A 16735-nucleotide genomic window follows, 5' to 3' on the forward strand; every position below is an offset into this window, starting at 1 on the left:
GAGTTCAAAGTGAGAGGGGAAAAGTTTAGGGGGGATATGCGTGGAAAGTTCTTTACGCAGAGGGTGGTGGGTGCCTGGAACGCATTTCCAGCGGAGGTGGTAGACGCGGGCACGATAGCGTCTTTTAAGATGTATCTAGACAGATACATGAATGGGCAGGAAGCAAAGAGATACAGACCCTTAAAAAATAGGCGACAGGTTTTGATAGAGGATCTGGATCGGCGCAGGCTTGGAGGGCCGAAGGGCCTGTTCCTGTGCTGTAATTTTCTTTGTTCTTTGTTCTTTGAAACACTCAGCAGGTCTGGCAGCATCTGTGGATGCCGACCTGAAACGTTAACTCTGCTTCTCTCTCCACAGATGCTGCCAGACCTGTTGAGTGTTTCCAGCATTTCTTGTTTTTAGTTCAGATTTCCAGCATCTGCAGTATTTTGCTTTTAATTTACAGATTTGTAAAAGGCAGATTGTGCTTGACTATTCTAATTGAATTTTTTGATAAAGTAACAGAGAAGTTGATGAAGGGAATGCAGTGGATGTTGTCCATCTGGATTTTAAGAAAACGTTTGATAAATTACCACCTAAAATGCTGGTTCACAACAGTGAGGCTCATGGAATCGGAGAGTCATTGTCCAATTAGGTAACAAAGTTGGCTGAAGGACAGAGAACAGCGAGTTATGGCAAATGGTTATCTTTCAGATTGGCAGATGGTAGTCAGTGGTGTTCCCCAAGGTTCCGTCCTGGTACCACTATTTTTTTAAACGACTTGGATCTCTGAATACAGAGTAAAAATTCAAAATTTGCCAATACCACCAAACTTGGAGGTGTGACAAACAGTGAGGATGATACAAACTGCCTGCAACAGGACAGAATGGGCAGATAAGTGGTAGATGGAATTTAATACTGACAAGTGTGAGGTGATGCAGTTTGGCAGAAAGAATAGGGAGGGGCAATATATACTTAATGGCACAATTCTAGAGAGTGTAGAGGAACAGAGGACCTGGGGGTGCTTGTGCATCCATCTTTGAATGTGGCAGGACATAGAGAGAGTGGTTCATAAAGCATATGGGATTTTGGGCTTCATAAATAGAGGCAAAGAGTACAAAAGCAGGGAAGTTAAGTTGAACCTTTATAAAGCTCTGGTTAAGCCCCATTCAAGTCCAGTCATGTACAAAAGATGTGAAGGTCCTTGATAAGATGCAGAGATGATTTGAGGGATTTTAGTTACCAGATTAGGTTGGAAAAGCTGGGTTTGTTCTCCTTGGATCAAAGGAGATTGAGGGGAGATTTAATAGAGGTGTACAAGATTATGATAGGCTTAGATAAGTTAGACAAGGAAAGACTGTTTCCATTAACTGATGGTACAAGGACTAGGGGACACAGATTGAAGATTTTGGGCAAGAGATGCAGGGAGAATACGAGGAAGAACTTTTTTTTTTTACACAGTGAGTGGTAATGACCTGGAACTCGCTGCCCATGAGGGTAGTGGAAGCAAAGACGATCAATGATTTCAAAAGGAAATTGGATAGGTACTTAAGGGAAATAAATTTACAGGGCTCTGGGGATCGAGTGAGGGAATGGGACTGACTAGATTGGTCCGCGGAGAGTCAGCATGGACTCAATAGGCCGAATGGCCTCCTTCTGTGCTGTAAATGATTCTATAAACATACAAACATATGAATTAGGAGCAGGAGTAGGCCATTCAGCCCCTTGAGCCTGCTCCATCATTCAATAAGATCATGGCTGATCAGTTTGTGTTTCGAATGCCACACTCCCATCTACTCCCGATAACCTTTGATTCCCTTGCCTAACAAGAATCTATCTATCTTTTTTTTTGCATTTATTTTATTTCATCTTAGTTTGTTCAGTTTGCTTATCCACTGTTTTTTTTCAGGTTTGCACTCGCTGCTGTTCAATATTCAGTCCGTTAACACCTAATCTGTACTAATGCTTTGTCTTTCAACACACCGTTAACATATTGTTTGCCTTTGCTCTGTGACCTTTTAGTCAGCTATGTGGCCTTGTCCAATCTACACCTTCTCCTTTGCTTTCTCTTGCCCCACCCCCACCTCACTTGCTTATAACCTGTGACATTTCTAATATTTGTCAGTTCCGAAGAAGGGTCACTGACCCGAAACGTTAACTCTGCTTCTCTTTTCACAGATGCTGCCAGACCTGCTGAGTGGTTCCAGCATTTCTTGTTTTTATTTCAGATTTCCAGCATCCGCAGTATTTTGCTTTTATTTAAGAATCTATCTACCTCCGCCTTAAAAATATTCAAAAACCCCGCCTCCACCACCTTCTGAGGCAGAGAGTTCCAAAGTCGCACGACCCTCAGAGAAAAAATTTCTCCTCATCTCTGTCCGAAAAGGGCGACCCCTAATTTTAAAACAGTGTCCCCTAGTTCTGGACTCACCCACAAGAGGAAACATCCTCTCCACATCCACCTTGTCAAGACCGTTCAGGATCTTATAAACTTCAATCAAGTCTCCCCTCACTCTTCTAAACTCCAGTGAAAACAAACCCAGTCTGTCCAACCTTTCCTCATAAGACAACCTGTTCATTCCAGGTATCAATCTAGTAAATCTCCTCTGAACCGCCTCCAACGCATTTACATCAAAGAACAAAGAACAGTACAGCACAGGAACAGGCCATTCGGTCCTCCAAGTCTGCGCCGATCTTGATGCCTGCCTAAACTAAAACCTTCTGCACTTCCGGGGTCCGTATCCCTCTATTCCCATCCTATTCATGTATTTGTCAAGATGCCTCTTAAACGTCTCTATGGTACCTGCTTCCACCACCTCCCCCGGCAACAAGTTCCAGGCACTCACCACCCTCTGTGCAAAGAACTTGCCTCGCACATCCCCTCTAAACTTTGCCCCTCTCACCTTAAACCTATGTCCCCTAGTAACTGACTCTTCCACCCTGGGAAAAAGCTTCTGACTATCCACTCTGTCCATGCTGCCCATAACTTTGTAAACCTCTATCATGTTGCCCCTCCACCTCCGTCGTTCCAGTGAAAACAATCCGAGTTTATCCAACCTCTCCTCATAGCTAATGCCCTCCAGACCAGGCAACATCCTGGTAAACCTCCTCTGTACCCTCTCCAAAGCCTCCACGTCCTTCTGTTAGTGTGGCGACCAGAATTGCACACAATATTCTAAGTGTGGCCTAACTAAAGTTCTGTACAGCTGCATCATGACTTGCCAATTTTTATATTCTATGCCCCGACCGATGAAGCAAGCAGGCCATATGTTTCTTGACGACCTTATCCACCTGCGTTGCCACTTTCAGTGACCTGTGGACCTGTACGCCCAGATCTCTCTGCCTGTCAATACTCCTAAGGGTTCTGCCATTTACTGTATACTTCCCACCTGCATTAGACCTTCCAAAATGCATTACCTCACATTTGTCCGAATTAAACTCCATCTGCCATTTCTCCGCCCAAGTCTCCAACCGATCTATATCCTGCTGTATCCTCTGACAATCCTCATCACTATCCGCAACTCCACCAACCTTTGTGTCGTCCGCAAACTTACTAATCAGACCAGCTACATTTTCCTCCAAATCATTTATATATACTACAAACAGCAAAGGTCCCAGCACTGATCCCTGCGGAACACCACTAGTCACATCCCTGCATTCAGAAAAGCACCCTTCCACTGCTACCCTCTGTCTTCTATGACAGAGCCAGTTCTGTATCCATCTTGCCAGCTCACCTCTGATCCTGTGTGACTTCACCTTTTGTATCAGTCTGCCATGAGGGACCTTGTCAAAGGCTTTACTGAAGTCCATATAGATAACATCCACTGCCCTTCCTTCATCAATCATCTTCGACACTTCCTCAAAAAACTCAATCAAATTAGTGAGACATGACCTCCCCTTCACAAAACCATGCTGCCTCTCGCTAATAACATCCTTCCTTAAATAAGGAGACCAAAACTGCACACGGTATTCGAGTTGTGATCTCACTAATGCCCTGTATAACTGAAGCATAACATCCTTCCTTTTATTTCCAAGTCCTCTGGTAATAAAGGATAGCATTCCATTAGCCCTCTTTATTACTTGCTGTAACTGCATACTAACCTTTTGTGACTCCTGCACTAGAACACCTAGATCCCTCTGCACCTTGGAATTCTGCAGTCGTTCCCATTTTAAGTAATACTCTGCTTTTTCATTCTTCCTTCCAAAGTGAATAACTTCACATTTTCCCACATTATACTCCATCTGCCAGATTTTTGCCCATTCACTCAACATATCTATATCAGTCTGCAACCTCCTTATGCCCTCCTCACAACATACTTTCCTACCGACCTTTGTGTCATCTGCAAATTTAGCTACCAAGCCATTGCCCCCCTCCTTTAAGTCACTGATATAAATTGTAAAAAGTTGGGGCCTCAGCACAGAGGTACAAAGGTTGGGAACGCTCAAAGTAGAAAAGTCCTGTTCCAGATGGGATCCATCCTAGGTTGCTGAGGATACTAAGGGTATAAATTGTGGCAGTTCTGGCCACATAAATTACCAAACAACAGAGCATTTGGCAAAATTAAAGCCAATTGGATTAAACGTACAGAGGAAGCATGGATACATATTTGGTTAAGGGATAGATATCAGAGAGTAGTAGTGAATAAGACTGGAGCAAAGTATACAGTGGGGTTCCCCTGAGGGCAATGTTAGAATCACTGCTCTTCTTGATATATTAATGATCTAGACTTGGGTAAGCAAAGCATAACATCAGAGTTTGCAGATGACGCCAAACTCAGAAATGTCATAAACAGTGAGGAGGATACTTAGAAATGTCTTGAGGACGTAGCCAGAGACACAGCAGATGAAATTTAACGCTGAGAAATGTGATTAGATGCATTCTGGTAGGAGAATGAGAGGCAATATAAATGGTATAATTTCAGACAGGTGCAGGAGCCGTGGGACCTGGGGGTCTATGTACACAAATCCTTGAAGGTGGCAAGACAGGTTGAGAAGACTATTAAAAGGCATACAGGGATCCTGGGATTCATAAATAGAGGAATAGAGTACAAAAGCAAGGAAGTTTTGCTAAACCCTTTATAAATCATAGGTTCAGTCCCAGCTGGAGTATTGTGTTCAGTTCTGAGCAGCATACTTTAGGAAGGATGTTCAGACATTTGAGAGGGTGCAGAGAAGATTTACTAGAATGGTACCAAGGATGAGGAACTTCAGTTCTCGGGATAGAGTAGAGAAGGTGGGGTTGTTCCCCTTGGAGCAGAGAAGGTTAAGGAAGACTTGATAAAAGTGTTCAAAATCATGAAGTAATTTGACAGAGTTAATCAGGAGCAACTATCAGATGGAACAATAACTACAGGACACAGATTTAAGGCAGAGTCAAAAGAACCAGAAGTGAGATCAGGCATCAATGTTGAATTATGTAATGGAGAGGGCATGATGCCCGTACATCACCTTATACAGCTTGTTCCGATACTCTCCCACAGAGAGCTGTGTGTCATCATTCACAGGAAGGATAATGTCATAATCCAGCCCGGGTTCCTTCGTTGGATTGTGGAACCTACATTAAAGTAACACACACACACTGAGCTCTCCCGCTGATTATAGTAACACACACTGAGCTCTCCTCATTCCACTAACACACACACTGAGCTCTCCTCATTACACTAACACACACACTGAGCTCTCCTCATTACACTAACACACACACTGAGCTCTCCCGCTGATTATAGTAACACACACTGAGCTCTCCTCATTCCACTAACACACACACAGCTCTCCTCATTACACTAACACACACACTGAGCTCTCCTCATTACACTAACACACACACTGAGCTCTCCCGCTGATTATAGTAACACACACTGAGCTCTCCTCATTACACTAACACACACACTGAGCTCTCCCGCTGATTATAGTAACACACACTGAGCTCTCCTCATTACACTAACACACACACTGAGCTCTCCTCATTACACTAACACACACACTGAGCTCTCCCGCTGATTATAGTAACACACACTGAGCTCTCCTCATTCCACTAACACACACACAGCTCTCCTCATTACACTAACACACACACTGAGCTCTCCCGCTGATTATAGTAACACACACTGAGCTCTCCTCATTCCACTAACACACACACTGAGCTCTCCCGCTGATTATAGTAACACACACTGAGCTCTCCTCATTCCACTAACACACACACTGAGCTCTCCTCATTACACTAACACACACACTGAGCTCTCCTCATTACACTAACACACACACTGAGCTCTCCCGCTGATTATAGTAACACACACTGAGCTCTCCTCATTACACTAACACACACACTGAGCTCTCCTCATTACACTAACACACACACTGAGCTCTCCTCATTACACTAACACACACACTGAGCTCTCCTCATTACACTAACACACACACTGAGCTCTCCTCATTACACTAACACACACACTGAGCTCTCCTCATTACACTAACACACACACTGAGCTCTCCTCATTACACTAACACACACACTGAGCTCTCCTCATTACACTAACACACACACTGAGCTCTCCTCATTACACGAACACACACACTGAGCTCTCCTCATTACACTAACACACACACTGAGCTCTCCTCATTACACTAACACACACACTGAGCTCTCCTCATTACACTAACACACACACTGAGCTCTCCTCATTACACTAACACACACACTGAGCTCTCCTCATTACACTAACACACACACTGAGCTCTCCTCATTACACTAACACACACTGAGCTCTCCTCATTACACTAACACACACACTGAGCTCTCCTCATTACACTAACACACACACTGAGCTCTCCTCATTACACTAACACACACACTGAGCTCTCCTCATTACACTAACACACACACTGAGCTCTCCTCATTACACTAACACACACACTGAGCTCTCCTCATTCCACTAACACACACACTGAGCTCTCCTCATTACACTAACACACACACTGAGCTCTCCTCATTACACTAACACACACACTGAGCTCTCCTCATTACACTAACACACACACTGAGCTCTCCTCATTACACTAACACACACACTGAGCTCTCCTCATTACACTAACACACACACTGAGCTCTCCTCATTACACTAACACACACACTGAGCTCTCCTCATTACACTAACACACACTGAGCTCTCCTCATTACACGAACACACACACTGAGCTCTCCTCATTCCACTAACACACACACTGAGCTCTCCTCATTACACTAACACACACACTGAGCTCTCCCGCTGATTATAGTAACACACACTGAGCTCTCCTCATTACACTAACGCACACACTGAGCTCTCCTCATTCCACTAACACACACACTGAGCTCTCCTCATTCCACTAACACACACACTGAGGTCTCCTCATTACACTAACACACACACTGAGCTCTCCTCATTGCACTAACCCACACACTGAGCTCTCCTCATTGCACTAACCCACAAACTGAGCTCTCCTCATTACACTAACGCACACACTGAGCTCTCCTCATTCCACTAACACACACACTGAGCTCTCCTGATTACACTAACGCACACACTGAGCTCTCCTGATTACACTAACCCACACACTGAGCTCTCCTCATTGCACTAACCCACACACTGAGCTCTCCTCATTGCACTAACCCACAAACTGAGCTCTCCTCATTACACTAACACACACACTGAGCTCTCCTCATTACACTAACACACACACTGAGCTCTCCTCATTCCACTAACACACACACTGAGCTCTCCTCATTACACTAACACACACACTGAGCTCTCCTCATTACACTAACACACACACTGAGCTCTCCCGCTGATTATAGTAACACACACTGAGCTCTCCTCATTACACTAACGCACACACTGAGCTCTCCTCATTCCACTAACACACACACTGAGCTCTCCTCATTCCACTAACACACACACTGAGGTCTCCTCATTACACTAACACACACACTGAGCTCTCCTCATTGCACTAACCCACACACTGAGCTCTCCTCATTGCACTAACCCACAAACTGAGCTCTCCTCATTACACTAACGCACACACTGAGCTCTCCTCATTCCACTAACACACACACTGAGCTCTCCTGATTACACTAACGCACACACTGAGCTCTCCTGATTACACTAACCCACACACTGAGCTCTCCTCATTGCACTAACCCACACACTGAGCTCTCCTCATTGCACTAACCCACAAACTGAGCTCTCCTCATTACACTAACACACACACTGAGCTCTCCTCATTACACTAACACACACACTGAGCTCTCCTCATTACACTAACACACACACTGAGCTCTCCTCATTACACTAACACACACACTGAGCTCTCCTCATTACACTAACACACACACTGAGCTCTCCTCATTACACTAACACACACACTGAGCTCTCCTCATTACACTAACACACACACTGAGCTCTCCTCATTACACTAACACACACACTGAGCTCTCCTCGTTACACTAACACACACACTGAGCTCTCTTGATTACGCTAACACACACACTGAGCTCTCCTCATTACACTAATGCACACACTGAGCTCTCCTCATTACACTAACACACACACTGAGCTCTCCTCATTACACTGACACACACACTGAGCTCTCCTCATTACACTAACACACACACTGAGCTCTCCTCATTACACGAACACACACACTGAGCTCTCCTCATTACACGAACACACACACTGAGCTCTCCTCATTACACTAACACACACACTGAGCTCTCCCGCTGATTATAGTAACACACACACTGAGCTCTCCTCATTACACTAACACACACACTGAGCTCTCCTCATTACACTAACACACACACTGAGCTCTCCTCATTACACTAACACACACACTGAGCTCTCCTCGTTACACTAACACACACACTGAGCTCTCTTGATTACGCTAACACACACACTGAGCTCTCCTCATTACACTAATGCACACACTGAGCTCTCCTCATTACACTGACACACACACTGAGCTCTCCTCATTACACTGACACACACACTGAGCTCTCCTCATTACACTGACACACACACTGAGCTCTCCTCATTACACTAACACACACACTGAGCTCTCCTCATTACACGAACACACACACTGAGCTCTCCTCATTACACGAACACACACACTGAGCTCTCCTCATTACACGAACACACACACTGAGCTCTCCTCATTACACTAACACACACACTGAGCTCTCCCGCTGATTATAGTAACACACACACTGAGCTCTCCTCATTACACTAACACACACACTGAGCTCTCCCGCTGATTATAGTAACACTCACTGAGCCTTTCAGTGCAGCAGCTTTTTCGGGAGCAGCGTGTGAGCGAGTGAGCAGCTGGGAAAGTCCGTTTGAAAGTAAATTTAATTTCCTTTTGTTTTTCGGCGGAGGCCAGGGGGCTGCTGGGTAAGTAAAACACTATATATTTGGGCGGTTTCTGAACCCGAGACACCACACTTGTAGTGTCTCCCACCCGCCCTCCTCCTCTAACCAAAAAAAAGGACTCGGTGGGGTGTTGATAAGGTAAGGCTTTTTCGATTTCTCTGGTTTTATTGTGATTGGTAAAAACTTTTCGTTCCTTTTTCATTTAACTAAGTTTAAACTTAAGATTAAAAATGGCAGGAGATCTCAGACCCGTATCATGCTCCTCTTGCTCAATGTGGGAGCTCAGGGACATGGCTGATGACCCTGGCTCCTTCACGTGCAGGAAGTGTGTCCAGCTGCAGCTCTTGTTAGACCGCATGACGGCTCTCGAGCTGCGGATGGACTCACTTTGGAGCATGCGCGATGCTGAGGAGGTCGTGGATAGCACGTTTAGTGAATTGGTCACACCGCAGATTAGGATTGCTGAGGGAGAAAGGGAATGGGTGACCAAAAGGCAGAGAAAGAGCAGGAAGGCAGCGCAGGAGTCCCCTGCGGTCATCTCCCTCCAAAACAAGTATACCGTTTTGGATACTGTTGAGGGAGATGGCTCACCAGGGGAAGGCAGCAGTAGCCAGGTCCATGGCACCGTGGCTGGCTCTGCTGTTCCGAAGGGCGGGAAAAAGAGTGGAAGGGCTATAGTCGTAGGGGATTCAATTGTAAGGGGAGTAGATAGGCGGTTCTGTGGTCGAAAACGAGGCTCCCGAATGGTATGTTGCCTCCCAGGTGCACGGGTCAGGGACGTCTCAGATCGGCTGCAGAACATTCTAAAGGGGGAGGGTGAACAGCCAGTTGTCATTGTGCACATAGGCACTAATGATATAGGTAAAAAACGGGATGAGGTCCTACATGCAGAGTTTAGGGAGTTAGGAGCCAAGTTAAAAAGTAGGACCTCAAAGGTAGTAATCTCAGGATTACTACCAGTGCCACGTGATAGTCAGAGTAAAAATGAAAGAATAGTCAGGATGAATGCGTGGCTTGAGAGATGGTGCAGGAAGGAGGGGTTCAGATTTTTGGGACATTGGGACCGGTTCTGGGGGAGGTGGGACTATTACAAATTGGACGGTCTACACCTGGGCCGGACTGGAACCAATGTCCTTGGAGGTGCTTTTGCTAACGCTGTTGGGGAGGGTTTAAACTAATGTGGCAGGGGGATGGGAACAAATTGAGGTCAGTTGACAGTAAGGAGGTAGTAACAAAAGCCTGTAAGGAACTAGATAATGAAGTCAGTGTGACTAAGGGGAAGAGCAGGCAGGGAGCAGATGATGAATATAAAGGGACTGGTGGTCTGAGGTGCATTTGTTTTAATGCAAGAAGTGTAGTAGGTAAGGCAGATGAACTTAGGGCTTGGATTAGTACCTGGGAGTATGATGTTATTGCTATTACTGAGACTTGGTTGAGGGAAGGGCATGATTGGCAACTAAATATCCCAGGATATCGATGCTTCAGGCGGGATAGAGAGGGAGGTAAAAGGGGTGGAGGAGTTGCATTACTGGTCAAAGAGGATATCACAGCTGTGCTGAAGGAGGGCACTATGGAGGACTCGAGCAGTGAGGCAATATGGACAGAACTCAGAAATAGGAAGGGTGCGGTAACAATGTTGGGGCTGTACTACAGGCCTCCCAACAGCGAGCGTGAGATAGAGGTACAAATATGTAAACAGATTATGGAAAGATGTAGGAGCAACAGGGTGGTGGTGATAGGAGATTTTAATTTTCCCAACATTGACTGGGATTCACTTAGTGTTAGAGGTCCAGATGGAGCAGAATTTGTAAGGAGCATCCAGGAGGGTTATCTAGAGCAGTATGTAAATAGTCCAACTCGGGAAGGGGCCATACTGGACCTGGTGTTGGGGAATGAGTCCGGCCAGGTTGTTGAAGTTTCAGTAGGGGACTACTTTGGGAATAGTGATCACAATTCCGTAAGCTTTAAAATACTCATGGACAAAGACGAGAGTGGTCCAAAAGGGAGAGTGCTAAATTGGGGGAAGGCCAACTACACCAAAATTCGGCAGGAGCTGGGAAATGTAGATTGGGAGCAGCTGTTTGAAGGTAAATCCACATGTGATATGTGGGAGGCTTTTAAAGAGAGGTTGATTAGCGTGCAGGAGAGACATGTTCCTGTGAAAATGAGGGATAGAAATGGCAAGATTAGGGAACCATGGATGACAGGTGAAATTGTGACACTAGCTAAGAGGAAAAAGGAAGCATACATAAGGTCTAGGCGGCTGATGAAAGACGAAGCTTTGAAAGAATATCGGGAATGTAGGACCAATCTGAAACGAGGAATTAAGAGGGCTAAAAGGGGTCATGAAATATCTTCAGCAAACAGGGTTAAGGAAAATCCCAAAGCCTTTTATTCATATATAAGGAGAAAGAGGGTAACTAGAGAAAGGATTGGCCCACTAAAGGACAAAGGAGGAATGTTATGCTTGGACTCAGAGAAAATGGGTGAGATTCTAAACGAGTACTTTGCATCGGTATTCACCGAGGAGAGGGACATGACGGATGTTGAGGTTAGGAACAGATGTTTGATTACTCTAGGTCAAGTCGGCATAAGGAGGGAGGAAGTGTTGGGTATTCTAACGGGCATTAAGGTGGACAAGTCCCCAGGTCCGGATGGGATCTATCCCAGGTTACTGAGGGAAGCGAGAGAGGAAATAGCTGGGGCCTTAACAGATATCTTTGCAGCATCCTTAAACACGGGTGAGGTCCCGGAGGACTGGAGAATTGCTAATGTTGTCCCCTTGTTTAAGAAGGGTAGCAGGGATAATCCAGGTAATTATAGACCGGTGAGCCTGACGTCAGTGGTAGGGAAGCTGCTGGAGAAGATACTGAGGGATAGGATCTATTCCCATTTGGAAGAAAATGGGCTCATCAGTGATAGGCAACATGGTTTTGTGCAGGGAAGGTCATGTCTTACCAACTTAATAGAATTCTTTGAGGAAGTGACAAAGTTGATTGATGAGGGAAGGGCTGTCGATGTCATATACATGGACTTCAGTAAGGCGTTTGATAAGGTTCCCCATGGCAGGCTGATGGAGAAAGTGAAGGCGCTTGGGGTCCAAGGTGTACTAGCTAGATGGATAAAGAACTGGCTGGGCAACAGGAGACAGAGAGTAGCAGTAGAAGGGAGTTTCTCAAAATGGAGACGTGTGACCAGTGGTGTTCCACAGGGATCCGTGCTGGGACCACTGTTGTTTGTGATATACATAAATGATTTGGAGGAAAGTATAGGTGGACTGATTAGCAAATTTGCAGACGACACTAAGATTGGTGGAGTAGCAGATAGTGAAGGGGACTGTCAGAGAATACAGCAGAATATAGATAGATTGGAGAGTTGGGCAGAGAAATGGCAGATGGAGTTCAATCAGGGCAAATGCGAGGTGATGCATTTTGGAAGATCCAATTCAAGAGTGAACTATACAGTAAATGGAAAAGTCCTGGGGAAAATTGATGTCCAGAGAGATTTGGGTGTTCAGGTCCACTGTTCCCTGAAGGTGGCAACGCAGGTAAATAGAGTGGTCAAGAAGGCATACGGCATGCTTTCCTTCATCGGACGGGGCATTGAGTACAAGAGTTGGCAGGTCATGTTACAGTTGTATAGGACTTTGGTTCGGCCACATTTGGAATACTGCGTACAGTTCTGGTCGCCACATTATCAAAAGGATGTGGATGCTTTGGAGAGGGTGCAGAGGAGGTTCACCAGGATGTTGCCTGGTATGGAGGGCGCTAGCTATGAAGAGAGGTTGAGCAGATTAGGATTATTTTCATTAGAAAGACGGAGGTTGAGGGGGGACCTGATTGAGGTGTACAAAATCATGAGAGGTATAGACAGGGTGGATAGCAAGAGGCTTTTTCCCAGAGTGGGGGTTTCAATTACTAGAGGACACGAGTTCAAAGTGAAAGGGGAAAAGTTTAGGGGGGATATGCGTGGAAAGTTCTTTACGCAGAGGGTGGTGGGCACCTGGAACGCATTGCCAGCGGAGGTGGTAGATGCGGGCACGATGGAGTCTTTTAAGATGTATCTAGACAGATACATGAATGGGCAGGAAGAAAAGAGATACAGAACCTTAGAAAATAGGCGACATGTTTAGAGAGAGGATCTGGATCGGCGCAAGCTTGGAGGGCCGAAGGGCCTGTTCCTGTGCTGTAATTATCTTTGTTCTTTGTTCTTTGAGCTCTCCTCATTACACTAACACACACACTGAGCTCTCCTCATTACATGAACACACACACTGAGCTCTGCTCATTACACGAACACACACACTGAGCTCTCTGAGCTCTCCTCATTACACTAACGCACACACTGAGCTCTCCTCATTACATGAACACACACACTGAGCTCCACTCATTACACGAACACACACACTGAGCTCTCCTCATTACACGAACACACACACTGAGCTCTCTGAGCTCTCCTCATTACACTAACGCACACACTGAGCTCTCCTCATTACACTAACACACACACTGAGCTCTCCTCATTACACTAACACACACACTGAGCTCTCCTCATTACACTAACACACACACTGAGCTCTCCTCATTACACTAACACACACACTGAGCTCTCCTCATTACACTAACACACACACTGAGCTCTCCTCATTACACTAACACACACACTGAGCTCTCCTCATTACACTAACACACACACTGAGCTCTCCTCATTACACTAACACACACACTGAGCTCTCCTCATTACACTAACACACACACTGAGCTCTCCTCATTACACTAACACACACACTGAGCTCTCCTCATTACACTAACACACACACTGAGCTCTCCTCATTACACTAACACACACACTGAGCTCTCCTCATTACACTAACACACACACTGAGCTCTCCTCATTACACTAACACACACACTGAGCTCTCCTCATTACACTAACACACACACTGAGCTCTCCTCATTACACTAACACACACACTGAGCTCTCCTCATTACACTAATGCACACACTGAGCTCTCCTCATTACACTAACACACACACTGAGCTCTCCTCATTACACGAACACACACACTGAGCTCTCCTCATTACACAAACACACACACTGAGCTCTCCTCATTACACTAACACACACACTGAGCTCTCCTCATTACACGAACACACACACTGAGCTCTCCTCATTACACGAACACACACACTGAGCTCTCTGAGCTCTCCTCATTACACTAACACACACACTGAGCTCTCCTCATTACATGAACACACACACTGAGCTCTACTCATTACACGAACACACACACTGAGCTCTCTGAGCTCTCCTCATTACACTAACGCACACACTGAGCTCTCCTCATTACATGAACACACACACTGAGCTCTCCTCATTACACGAACACACACGCTGAGCTCTCCTCATTACATGATCACACACACTGAGCTCTACTCATTACACGAACACACACACTGAGCTCTCCTCATTACACGAACACACACACTGAGCTCTCCCGCTGATTATAGTAACACACACTGAGCTCTCCTCATTACACTAACACACACACTGAGCTCTCCTCATTACACTAACACACACACTGAGCTCTCATCATTACATTAACACACACACTGAGCTCTCCTCATTACACTAACACACACACTGAGCTCTCCCGCTGATTACAGGAACACACACTGAGCTCTCCCGCTGATTACAGTAACAGACACTGAGCTCTCCCGCTGATTACAGTAACAGACACTGAGCTCTCCAGCTGATTACAGTAACAGACACTGAGCTCTACTGCTGATTACAGTAACAGACACTGAGCTCTCCCGCTGATTACAGTAACAGACACTGAGCTCTCCCGCTGACTACAGTAACAGACACTGAGCTCTCCCGCTGATTACAGTAACACAGAGCTCTCCCACTGATTACAGTAACAGACACTGAGCTCTCCCACTGATTACAGTATCAGACACTGAGCTCTCCCACTGATTACAGTATCAGACACTGAGCTCTCCCACTGATTACAGTAACACACACTGAGCTCTCCCACTGATTACAGTAACACACACTGAGCTCTCCCACTGATTACAGTAAAACACACAGAGCTCTCCCGCTGATTACAGTAACACACATTGAGCTCTCCCGCTGATTACAGTAACACACACTGAGCTCTCCCGCTGATTACAGTAACACACACTGAGCGCTCCCGCTGATTACAGTAACACACAGAGCTCTCCCACAGATTACAGTCACACACACTGAGCTCTCCCACTGATTACAGTAACACACACTGAGCTCTCCCACAGATTACAGTCACACACACTGAGCTCTCCCGCTGATTACAGTAACACACACTGAGCTCTCCCACTGATTACAGTAACACACACTGAGCTCTCCCACTGATTACAGTAACAGACACTGAGCTCTCCCACTGATTACAGTAACACACACTGAGCTCTCCCACTGATTACACTAACACACACTGAGCTCTCCCGCTGATTACAGTAACACACACTGAGCTGTCCCACTGATTACAGTAACACACACTGAGCTCTCCCGCTGATGACAGTAACACACACTGAGCTCTCCCGCTGATTACAGTAACACACACTGAGCTGTCCCACTGATTACAGTAACACACACTGAGCTGTCCCACTGATTACAGTAACACACACTGAGCTGTCCCGCTGATTACAGTAACACACACTGAGCTCTCCCGCTGATTACAGTAACACACATTGATCTCTCCCACTGATTACAGTAACAGACACTGAGCTCTCCCACTGATTGCAGTAACACACACTGAGCTCTCCCGCTGATTACAGTAACACACACTGAGCTCTCCCACTGATTACAGTAACACACACTGAGCTCTCCCACTGATTACAGTAACAGACACTGAGCTCTCCCACTGATTACAATAACAGACACTGAGCTCTCCCGATTACAGTAACACACACTGAGCTCTCCCGCTGATTACAGGAACACACACAGAGCTCTCCCATTGATTACAGTAACACTGAGCTCTCCCACTGATTACAGTAACAGACACTGAGCTCTCCTCATTACACTAACACACACACTGAGCTCTCCTCATTACACTAACACACACACTGAGCTCTCATCATTACATTAACACACACACTGAGCTCTCCTCATTACACGAACACACACACTGAGCTCTCCCGCTGATTATAGTAACACACACTGAGCTCTCCCGCTGATTACAGTAACAGACACTGAGCTCTCCCACTGATTACAGTAACAGACACTGAGCTCTCCCACTGATTACAGTATCAGACACTGAGCTCTCCCACTGATTACAGTAACACACACTGAGCTCTCCCACTGATTACAGT

The 16735-nt window shown here is 45.8% G+C and overlaps 1 protein-coding gene across 1 annotated transcript in view; it reads right to left on the reverse strand.

The window, feature by feature from the left end:
• The window catches only part of mapk15 (mitogen-activated protein kinase 15), a gene marked incomplete at its 5' end in the record, with an annotated part of 263793 nt that overhangs the window by 61408 nt on the left and 185650 nt on the right, over positions 1-16735 (reverse strand). The window contains 1 exon segment of the mRNA XM_068025957.1: positions 5428-5533. Coding sequence (XP_067882058.1) covers positions 5428-5533 — 106 coding nt within the window.

This window comes from Heterodontus francisci, unplaced genomic scaffold, assembly GCF_036365525.1.
Source record: "Heterodontus francisci isolate sHetFra1 unplaced genomic scaffold, sHetFra1.hap1 HAP1_SCAFFOLD_596, whole genome shotgun sequence".
Classification (NCBI taxonomy): domain Eukaryota; kingdom Metazoa; phylum Chordata; class Chondrichthyes; order Heterodontiformes; family Heterodontidae; genus Heterodontus; species Heterodontus francisci.